We start from the raw sequence: 11,673 nt of genomic DNA on the forward strand, positions 1-11,673 counted from the left end.
CTGTAGGTGTTTACGTCAGGACGCCATTTTTGGCTAATCTGTATCGATTGCATTTCGGTCGATGTGTTCCGCCTCTTTTGCTTTCCACATTGACTGTTTGCCTGCAGCCCCCCCAAACCCTCTTAAATGGGATTTGTCAAACTGAAAATTCAAACTAGAGGGGTTCCGGCCCTCAAATTTTATCCCTCACCTCCCTCACCTCCCTCACAGTCCGGACAGAAGACTACATTTATGTTTGTATAGGTGTCCAACTTTGAGCAAAGGTTTGACTTTAGAGTTGGTGTTAGGCATTTCATTATGATCGTTAAGTAAGAGGCTGGTAAATGCATTATGTCAATGAGTTGCTCTCCACGTGCATAGAGAATCTAGTGTGTATGTGTGTTGTTCGTGTGTGTGTGTGTGTGTGTTGTTTGTGTGTGTGTGTGTGTCTGTGAGAGAGAGAGAGAGAGAGAGAGTGAGTGGTAGTGTCCTTGGGTTTCAGAGGCTGTCTTTACAACACCCTTTGTCAATGTCCCGCAAGAACCTTGTACATCGAAAATGCCAACATTTCATGAGCTACGAAAAACAACTCTCTCTCAGCCTTGCTGCAAAGCATTTCATCAGATAATGATGTATTCAATAGTTTATTTAGTTTCAGATGGAGAAGAATGTTCCTCTTTCATAGAAGAAAACTCAATCTTTTTGATCAAATTCTCAAGTGGAGATTTTTTTTCAACTCAATTAAATTACTTTTATCTTTTAATTTTTCTCTAGTAATACCAGAAAAACGAGGATGAAACTCTAACTTTGTAGCTGCACAAAGCTAAAGCAGGCTACATGCCTCAGTCTCACTTTTTTTCCCATCAACCACAATCTAAAAAACCTTTGACATCTCTGTTATTGATTTGAGAGGCCCCTTGTGGACAAAGTTCAAGTTCAAAGTACATATTGTACATTTAAGGGGATTGTGAAGTAAGTGAAAATGATGGTAAAGACCCAGATTAGTGGAGTTAGTGTGCTAAACCAAATCTAAACTTCAATTGTATTTTGGTACCCACAAGCCCATGTGCCTGCTCAGTGTGTACACATCTTCTTGGCTATAAGTTTTTAAGGATTTTTTGCCCCCTAGTGGTCAAAAATCACCTGCGGCAGCTTTAAATAAATGGGCAAATGATCAAAGTCAGTGGTAACGCAACACAACACGCTGGGATTATGCATATCGCCTACTTGGCAGCAGAGAACTTTTTTGCTTTGGTTTTAATTTTGCAGCATCTTAAAATAATTGTGTGTGTGCTGCCTTGTCTGAGGCTCCACATCCTTTTCCAGCTACATTACAATAATGTGGGAGTGCTGTAAAACATGCTGAATTCTGTAAACTGGAGGGAGTTGCTGTTGCAGAGTGTCAGCCTTTTAAGGGACTTTATTCCATTTCTCTATCTCCACCTTATCACAGAGCCTATAGCACCATGTCACTTGTCCCTCAGATAAATGCTGCAGTGATACGCTCTGCTCTCCCAGCATTTTTTGACTTGTCTGCCTGCAAGCTGCCAGCGTACCCATACACTGGCACCATTATCAACACAGCCCGGCTCCAAGCAAAGGCCCACAGCCATCATTGGACACGTTTAATGTTTACTATAAAAACCATAAAAAACAATCCCATATTGGCCATGTTTTCCCCAGTCAGTTTTTTTAGTGCAGTGAATATTCATAATTAATCTGACGCAGTGATAATACATTTTATATGCTTCCTTATCATTTTAGAGCCCAAGAGGAAGAGAGAGTTTTTTTTCTTATTTTTCCTTAGCACGGTGCTTTTTGGATTTGAGATCCAAATAAGGCTGACCTCTTTGCCCTGGAATCTTATGAGCGGAGCAGATAGTGGGAATTATTTACTCGGCAAACTGGGCAGCAGCCTGGAGCCATGAGACGAGCGGAGCAGCCCCATCTTATGTAGCCGCTCGACTATCTCGTCTCCTTCTCTCCTTGACTATCTCTCTGCCCCCAAAGCCACCCGTCTTTTTTTTTTTCCATGCTCCAAATGCAAAATAATCCACTTCAGCTTCACTAGCCCAACTGGAGCAGTGCCTTGTGTCAGACTGAAGGCCTGGTTAGCGTCTTTTGATCTTTGCTCACAATATTGATAATAATCAAGAGGCTTCATCCCTCATTGCACGATGTTGGATGGATAAATTGGACAAATCAGCCGCTTCTATTCTGAGGGGGATCAGCAATAGCTTTGCCCATGTTTCCTGATCATCCATACAGTGCGTCATAAAGAAAAAAGCAGATGTAGAGTAAAATAAATGCTGCTGTCAAAGGAAGCCTGTGGAATTATCTGTGATTAAAATTAGATGATTTGTTAAAAAACTAAAAAGGCTTTGGAGACTCATTGACGAGTTTTTAGGACAGTGACCATATTTTCTCCCTGACTTAATTTAATTCACTTTTTCATTATTTATCATCAGTAATTAAAGTCAAACTCCTTCATTAATTTTACAGCACCCAAAATATTTTTGTACCTAAAAAATACAGTTAGTTTCATTGTTCCACCCAAACATATTTATCAAATCAACTTTGAGGCAAATGGTTATCATTTTTTCTGACACTTTTGCCTGATAAGAACAATTGTGTTTGCAAACAAATTCATCTTTCTGTGACAATCACAGGTCATGTGTGTTTCAATTGAATAGAACAGGATTGTGAAGGCACCGCTTTGGATAAGAGTGGCCAATCAGATAAGTGGGTAATTTTCTTTCAATAATTCTTCTTCCTCTTGTCTCTCCGTCAAAAAGAACATCCGCTCACTTTCAGAAACACCATTTATAACATCTCCAAAGCAGAGAGTGAGACGCAGCAGGGGGGTCACAGGCCGGTTGGCCAGCAGAGCCCCCATGTGTTATTTCAATGACAGCGGATATAATCACTCGACTATCTCCTGGCACACACCTCAATTCCTCAGCACCTTAAACCTTTTCAAACAGCCACCCGTCGAGTGAAGGTGTTCCACTCTGTCACAAAATCAAGAGCACATTTGCTTTTTCTACTTTCCTATTTTTTTTTCACCCTCACCAAGGTCACCCAGATCCTCCCTCGTCATTCAGCCAAGTCAGTGTTACCCACAACTCTGTCACGGTGGAGTGGATCCCCGGCTTCAATGGAGGCTTGCGGCAAAGATTCCGTGTAAGGTGAGATGTCAAGGAAAGATTTGGACGAATGAATAACACAGCGTATTTTTGGTGAGGTCTTGCAAAATGTAATCACTTGAATTTAGGCCTAAAAAAGTCTTAGATATGTTAAAATATTATATTTTAGTTCCTATATATGTTTAGATGCTTAAATTGTGTTTGTTTCTTTCAGAGAAGTGTTTTGGCAGCATGCATAGTTTATAATATGATGTTTTAATTTGTGTTGTAGTTGCTCATTAGTGATACTGAAATCAGAATGCTGTAATTAAACTACAAACAAGACAAACATGGAACTGGTAACTGAATCTACAAATACTTCAGTACAATCGGCTTGGTTTTTCCGATACCTGCTTTCTCTGCCGGTTTCCATTCTCTCTACTTCTATGTCACCTTATCTTCATTTATGAGGAAGCGTAAAAAACCGTTGGACTCTGATCTTCCTTCATATCTCACATTCTTGACATAGGTCTTAAATCTGATCCGTTAAGGTCTTTAAAAGTCTTAAATTCAACTTGTTAAAACCGTTTCACAGTTGAAGAATTGTCCCTGACAGTGTCTCTTGGTGGACAGATACCGCTGGGATCAGTCCGTCAGTTTCCTCTACGTGGACGTCTTTCCTCCCAGAGCGACGAGCTTCACTGTCACCGACCTGCAGCCGGCGACCACCTACAACTTCTCTGTCAATGCCCTCAATGCAATGGGGGAGAGTGGCTATGCTGACAACAATGCAGTACTGACCATCACCACCAAGGGTCAGTTCAGACTAACCCCCAGCTCGCCACTGAGAGGACTATACTGTCCAGTATCTAACAGTATAGAATAAATCTATCATCAGCTTTTTGTGTTTAGAAGTGGTTGCTTGTAAGTGTTATTCATCCTTGTTCTGTCGTCATAGAGAAGCCAGAAGTGGAGGAAATCCCACCAGACGATGACTCAGACAGTAAGTCTTTTATCACCACTCTCTGAATCCAGCTCTTAAGGCTAGCTGGAAATTGCTGTTTGCACAGCAGCTAGCTTCATTTGGCTAAATCATGTTAATGTATGCACCTCCAAGGCTGTGACTGTTTGCTCGACCGGAGTTACGGTTGTCATGGCGCCCACCCATACGTTCTACCCGCTGCTAGGTTTACTCAATAAAGACAATTGAGAGAGCGGTGGGGTCGGTCTCACTTCTGTCAGGTTTTATCTCCCAGCATTTCCATATTACTTTCCTTCTTATGCATTGAGCTAATGTCTGTGATGTTTTTGTGAGCTATAGGTGCAGGAGGGCTTCCAGTGTATTTGACCGTGGTGTTTACAGTGGTGTTTGGAGTCCTGCTGGTGTTGAACTCACTGGGCTGCTTCTTTGGATACAGGTGGAAAAAGAGGCGAGGTCAGACAGGTAGCCGTAACGACTTTGCTATCCACGGATTTCATCTTTCATCCAAGCGTTTTCCTGTCTTTATAATTTTCTGATTCTTCAACAACACTCTCGAGCGATTACTCTGAACCTCAATGCAACCGTCAGCTCAGTCTCTCGCTCCCTCCTCATCTCGCCGTGTCCCTCTTTCCATCCATTTATCCTGTCGCCTCTCCTTCTGCTCATCCTCCAAGCTTCCACCTCCTGCCACATTCATCCCTCAAAGCTTTCACTTCTCTATTTTGTCCCCATCTTTTATCTCATTTGCTCGTTTTATGCCCGTATTCTACCTCTCATTCTGTCGCTTTCCACTTGTTCTTTAGTCCAACTTTTAACTTCTTCCTCTCAGTGGGTTATTTTTCATTCCTCACCTTCCTCTGCCCTCTGGTTTTTACAAAGATTTTTCACGACATACTTGTCTTTCGTTCACTCTCGCTCTCCATCATTTTTATTGCTCTGATCAATTTCGGGGATTATGAGACGATGCTGATGATCCTTTCTTCAAGTTCTAAATTCCCAACACCGAGTCTCTTTCCTCCTGTTTCTGTTCCTGCTGCAGGGGCTGGAGGAGGGAGTGTATCGGATGGTAAGAAGAATGAGGAGGAGGGGTGAGTTAAAGCCCTGCAGTAGAAGTAATAGACACACATCCAATCCACTCCACAGACTTAAGACCTGATCCACTGGCTGACCCAGCTACTAAAACAGCCAGGCCGGCCAAACAACAAGCTTCTGTCAATATCCATTTATAGTAGTGTCATCAAACTTGCACCACAATCCTGCATTAATTAGGTGTAAATACCATGTAACACATTGCTATTAAGTACTTAATGTATGCAGGTTACACATTTCAATGTGTGATGCATCTCTGTTACTTTACAATGAGGATTAATAGTTCAAATTAAATCAAATCAATGAATTTCAATAAAATGGATGGCAAATTCTTTTCATGTAGGTCCAGTCAGTCAACTATAAGCAACTCCAACAAGTATGAGAGCAGAGAAAAGATCAACGCCGCCGCCCAGCGCACCCTCCTCATCGAGTCGGGATCAGAAACCGACAGCAACGTCTACGAGAGTTACGCAGCGGTAAGAACGGGACGAAAAGGCACCGACTGGGATAAGGGAAAGAGAAAAAGGCAATTGGGAGAGAGAAGATTGAGTAAACAGAAAGGGGGGGAGGTTCGGCAGAGGGTAAGGGGATCTGGCAGAAGAGGAAGCTGAGAATTCAGCCATAACAAGGAAAATGGAAATATAAACTAATGAAACCTTTAGCTGTGCACAGAGTCGGAACATAGATCAATACTTCACAATTAGCATTCAAAATACGCATCGATCTCTGCGAAATTATCATTTTGTACTTTAAAAAGGCCAACGAGGATTTGAACCTTGAAGAAAGCCGATCAGCGAGGTGAGAGAAAGCAGCCGGCGCTGCGCTGCTGTCGGGGGGGTAATGAAACGATAGTGAAAGGGGCATGGGCGGGTGCGCTAAAGCCAAATAACTTTTCCTCAAAGATAGTTTCTCTCATAATCCCACTGATATATGTTCACTTGTTTATTTGTCTGATTAGAGTTGTTTTAATTAGTCATTTAATAGTATAAAAATTTCGAGCATGTGTATCAGGCGCACATCGTGACCATGCCTCCAAATCACGTTATCAGCACAGGATGGCAGCGTCCGTGTCCGAGCTCAGTTCTGGATAGTGGGAAGAAGTGGAGACTCATAATCTCTATATAGAATCTATCCTCTGAATATTATTAACTTCACTGTTTACCATTTTTATAGGGACTTTATCATCTGTCCAAGTCTATTGTCCTTGACAGAGTATTTGTAAAGTCTGTTCACCTCTATCAAATTGGAGGATTGGCAGAAATTCATCCCTTATACCTCAGAGATATTTACCTAAAGCAAGGCAAATAGAAATCAGACCTATCTGTATGGTTGTACACGTTTAGAGGCAAGTCAGAGAATAATTAGGCTGAACAGGCCCTCCGATGATTCCCTGTTAACCCCTCTGCTCTGGAGTAAAACATGTGAAATTGTTGTTTACCTGAAGTTACGTAAGGTCAAAGCTGATCTGATGCTATCTTCTCCGTTTTAAATCATTTCAGGAGAGTTCCCAGAATTATTATTACCCCACCGTTGACTACATGCCAGCTCTCAGTCCGCACCCTGAGGAAACACACAGGCGCGGTGAGACGCAAATACACCTCAGAGTAAACAAAGGAGTAAACAAACACTTCATGTCCATATATGACGCAGTCTCAGCCAATTAGGAAATGCGTCTTCTATTCAAAGTGTTTCTCCGTGTTGCTTTCCAAGATGTCACGCACCAGCCTGTGGACTCTCACAGCCACGTGTATGAAGATGTAAGAGATGGGGGTCCGCACCGGGGGATCACGGCGTCTTCTCCTCCGTCCTCGTTCAACCACCGATTGCCTCATCAGTGGAACAATTGGGCATCATCAACAGGCCATCAGGTCCGTAAACAGAACCGCAACTTATTTAATTTCTTATTTACATTGTCAAGTTCACATAGCAGTTGAAGGATGAGTGGCGTTTTATAATGTGTACAACACTAACTGAGATGTTTTCTGTCTCTCTGCAGCGTGCTGAGAGGACCAGGGATTCTGCAGATGTTCGACAACTGCCGCGGGTTTCTGATCTTCCCTTTGAACAGCGAGGCGAGTTGGTCTAGAGAGAGCGGGTCGGAGCACACAAACACGCCGTGACACACTCAAGACCCCGTGATATTCAGCGAGCACAGTGATGCAGAGCAGATATTCAGCGAAATGTTATTTATTTTATCCTTTTTAGTCAGTGTCTCGCGAGTGACCTTGAGGGAACCTGTGCAAAGAGCAGAATAGAAGGAGAGAGGCTTGATGTGGAAATGTCAGAAATTCCACTGTATACATTATGAACACTGAATGTTTTCCTCAGAGATTCGGGTTCAGATTTATTAAAGCACGGCAAACTGAACAGACTGAAAGGAAGCAAAGGAGAAGGGCAGCAGGATTAAAAAAAAAAAATGAAAAAAACAGATTTGAAAGCCTCGAATACGTCATGCGATTCAGCTCATTTCCTCCTCCGTCCTCCATCTTCCTGCTCCCTGGACCTTGATCTGTTGTTTCACCTTTACCCTCTATTTGGAGCCAAGTGCTCGTCATTATCCCCCCCCCCCCCCGTCCCTGTTTGGCCTGCAGTTAGACATGAATCAGTTAGTTTGAGTCAGAAGAACATCACTGAGGCAGAAGCGATGCATTGTGCAGCTCACAGAGCAACTCAAGCAAATATCATCGTTTTCAAGCCATCCCCACATTTTTCGACATGCACCCAGACCCCCCCGCCCCTCCCCCTCGTGTGATACAAACTTTTCGGACCTCACGGTTAGTCCCTGGGAATCCCGACAACAGGATTGTACTGAGTGGTGTTTAGCATGGTAATGTCTTCAGAAGGTAAAGCCATATCTCGGGCCAGACTCTAATCCTGTTTTCTCTCAAATTGAAGTTCAGCTCGCAACATCAGCGAGAGAGAGGGAAACCACAGAGAGAATTGGTCTCAGTGGCTGTGGGAAGTCAGAGAGAGATAGAGACAGGATGAGAGGGTTCGGCTAAGCTGCAGCTATGGTTACTGCTACAAAAACAAAGTCTCCTCTTCTTTGGTTTCAAATTGTGGTTCAAAGAAAAATGAAATCTATAGAATAGTTTTTTCTCTATTTGTTAAGAAACTAAGTTGATTTAGACAAGACTGTATATTGAAAACGATAATTTAAGCAAGCAAATATATAATCTAAGATTGGCTTGAGGGTCCTGCAGAATCTTAGCTGTTCCTCATCATAGATCTCAGATGTTGTTCCTGGAATCTGCTGGAATCTCTTTCAGCTTGTGGTCTTTTTTGAGCTTCTTGTGTTCCTCGCTCTTGATGTTGCTGCCACTTGGGATCGCTGCATCTATTGCAATTGCCTTTTTTGACTTCCTGTTTGTCGACCACCACGATGTCCTGTTGGTTAGCCTTCCCCATTTTATCGGTGTAGATCTGGACGTCCGACAGGATTTGAGCTCATTCTGAACCGCCTTCTTTACTTTTTGCATTTCGACCTGGGAACTTCCAGTCCACAGATGTTCCTGTTCACTGTCTTTCCATGTGCAGCCTGCGCCTGGGGTCCTGTCTGCTGTGGTAGACCCCCGGGCCTCTCTTGATCTTGTGCTGCCATGATTAGTGCCTCTGTGCTGTCATTCAGACCAGTTTTTTCCAAATTATGGTTTGGACCACTATGTCAGTGATACAGGCCATGCAGGGGCTTCTCCTTAAATGATGGTTCTTCCTCCTCATCAGGTTTCTGCTGTCTGTGGTATTCATTTAGCAGATCATCACTTGGGCCCATCCTCCTGATTTACTACTGGATCTTTGTTTCTTACTGGATCGTGGCTCTGACTCTCAGTAGTTCTTAGCCTCCCTTCTTCTGCTCATTGTACAGTGGCAGGGGGCTGGACCTGGGATGAAACCCTACCCAGTATACAGTATATATAACCAATATATCTATTGATTACATGTGTGTTAAGCTGTCGACTGCTTCTGCCATTGACACCAGCTCTGAACACTCAGAGTACTGTCTTTATACCTGTGTTATAATAATAGGGTTTGTGTTCCCTGTGTATTTGTGTAAATTTGTGTATCAGAAACTTCCTCAATGTTTCCTCTGTCCTTCTAGCGTCCTGCTGCATTATAGTCACTGGGCTGTTCCCAGCTGTTACTCACACACTGTCCTTCTGCTTTCAGCTTCTGCTTTTTCCTCACGCACGCCATTGGTCTCACGAGGACCCACTCTTTAAATGTAGCACATACGCCCAATGAGAACCCGCTTCTTTAGCTTCTTTTCTTATTGTGTCATTACTGCTATGGAAATATTGAATCACTGTGTGTGAGAGATGGAATTAAATCCTGATGAAGTTGTAATGGTCCACACATTTGTCTAACCTACCAAATTCTGTTTCCTCGATGGGGCCTGACTGCCTTGAGATAAATCTCAATGTTTCACTAGGCTGCGTTCTCTCAATTACACTCACTATTCTCCATCATGGGCTGTCAAGGTGTGTTTGTCTCATTACTGAGCAATTGTTTAAGTTCCTGTCAAGCCGACTGCTGCGTTCATACCAAAGACTGCTCATGATGCATCGTCTCAGCTCAGGCGGGAGAGGTAATCTGCTAAACTGAAGGTTTGACAGCTCAATACTGTGTGACAACTTCTATTTCTCCTCGTCGCCTTCATGAACATTTTGATATGTTGTGTTCATAACAACCCGAAGGAAGCTCAAACGCAGCGGCTGCATGAGGGTGCAATAACGTCAAAGAGAAACAAATGAGACTTTAATAACCTCAACTCCGTTTCACTCCTTTCCTGAAGGTTTAAAAATACAAAACTCATACGAGATTGACTAATATCCCTTTATCGCTTTAACAGGTTGTGCCACCATTTAGGAAACTAACTCAAACTTAACTCCAGAAGCTGCGAACCCGTCATTGCTCTCGTTATTCAGCTTTCTGCAATTTAAAGTTTGGAAATCAAATCAAAAGCAACCACATCTTTTACCAAGTATAACATGATTTTTCTGCCAGTTGTTATGACTCATATCCTGTTGTTCACACTGAGGATGTCTTCAATGTGGAGGAAAGAATGTTGCTGAATTCTTTTGATGAGGGCAAATGGGAAAATACACACACACACTTATAAGTATAAATGTGTGTGTGTGTGTGTGTGTGTGTGTGTGTGTGTGTGTGTGTGTGTGTGTGTGTGTGTGTGTGTGTGTGTGTGTGTGTGTGTGTGTGTGTGTGTGTGTGTGTGTGTGTGTGTGTGTGTGTGCGTGTGTTCATAAAAATGGAGAAGTTGACCAGTAATAGAGAGATTTCAAAACACTCACATCTGTTAGTTGATGGAAGCTTTTAAATAAGTATCCAGACAGAAATTACTCTCCTGGTTTAAAGCTAAATGCCTTTTCAAATTGTTTTTCTTTTTCAAGCCCCACTTAAGCCTGGATGTATCTTTTATATTTTCTATCATTACTTTTGAAAAACTCCACTGTGTGCACGCACCTATGTCTGAAATGTATTTTCAAATGTTTATCTACCTATATATACATGTAAATGTAAACCTGTATCCATGCACAAAAAAGTTATGTGATATAAAGTAAATTGCCAAAATAAATGGTGTTTTCATGTAGGTGGCTCGGCCGGGATGTTTTGTGTGTGGGTTGTGGGTTTTATTCAAGTTTATCTGTTCTCCTCCCACAGTCCAAGGACATAAAGATTCAGAGACTCTAAATTGACTGTAGGTGCAGTATGGATGGATGGATGGATGGAAATAATCATGTTGCAGAGCGTGATCAAAAGGGAAAACAGATGAAATGATTAAGCACAGATGTATGAAATCCCATTTAGAATAGATTGTTGTGCCTCTAATCATTTCAGTGTCTAAACAGATTGTGATCAGTAACTAATTACTTCTGTCTGGGTACATCTCCTAGTATAATTAGCTGGAAGCATAAGATAAAGAAAGAGTGTTGTGTTGCAGGAATGTGATTTAAATGAGTCAACTCATATTTTTGTGTTGGAGACAATCTGTTTCCAGTATAGAGGGTCAGGATGGAAGCCAACTGTATTTAAGATGTTTATTATAAAGTGTTGGATATTTGCTTAGAGAATGTGACTCGAGGACAAGCTGACTCAAAAGCGTCCTCCACACTCTGGACAAAGACTGTCCTCTGAGAGGGTGGATGAATTGCAGGCTTTGTGTGCTGTAACAGTCCGGGTTTGTGTTTCTCGGTGTGGTCACGCTGTTGTTTCACACACACACACACACACACACCAACCCTGCAGCCTTGAAGTCGTAATTGAAAAAAAATAAAACAAAAACGTGGATTTAACAGGTTGGTTATGCCGCTGAGTTACTGCACTACACCGTGGTGATATGTCTTGGAGTTAGGTGTGTTTTCTTAAAAGGCAAGATGGACTTTTTAATGAGGTTTTAAAAAGAAGAACAGAAACGTACTGACGGAACTGAATTGCTTCTTTGGATGCTTGTTCAAAAGGTTGGTGTTTAAAGTAAAGAACAGA

At 42.3% G+C, this 11,673-nt stretch overlaps 1 protein-coding gene across 1 annotated transcript in view; it reads left to right on the forward strand.

Annotated features, from left to right (window-relative positions):
- Positions 1–7,261, forward strand: part of nphs1 (NPHS1 adhesion molecule, nephrin) — a 34,439-nt gene extending 27,178 nt beyond the window's left edge. Inside the window, exons 21-29 of the mRNA XM_061082000.1 lie at positions 3,056–3,167; positions 3,738–3,919; positions 4,063–4,107; positions 4,420–4,548; positions 5,126–5,174; positions 5,519–5,651; positions 6,678–6,756; positions 6,886–7,043; positions 7,172–7,261. Coding sequence (XP_060937983.1) covers positions 3,056–3,167; positions 3,738–3,919; positions 4,063–4,107; positions 4,420–4,548; positions 5,126–5,174; positions 5,519–5,651; positions 6,678–6,756; positions 6,886–7,043; positions 7,172–7,261 — 977 coding nt within the window. The remainder of the gene's footprint in view (positions 1–3,055; positions 3,168–3,737; positions 3,920–4,062; positions 4,108–4,419; positions 4,549–5,125; positions 5,175–5,518; positions 5,652–6,677; positions 6,757–6,885; positions 7,044–7,171) is intronic.
- The last annotated feature ends 4,412 nt before the right edge of the window (positions 7,262–11,673 follow it).

This window comes from Limanda limanda, chromosome 11 (assembly GCF_963576545.1).
Source record: "Limanda limanda chromosome 11, fLimLim1.1, whole genome shotgun sequence".
In the NCBI taxonomy this organism is placed as follows: Eukaryota; Metazoa; Chordata; class Actinopteri; order Pleuronectiformes; family Pleuronectidae; genus Limanda; species Limanda limanda.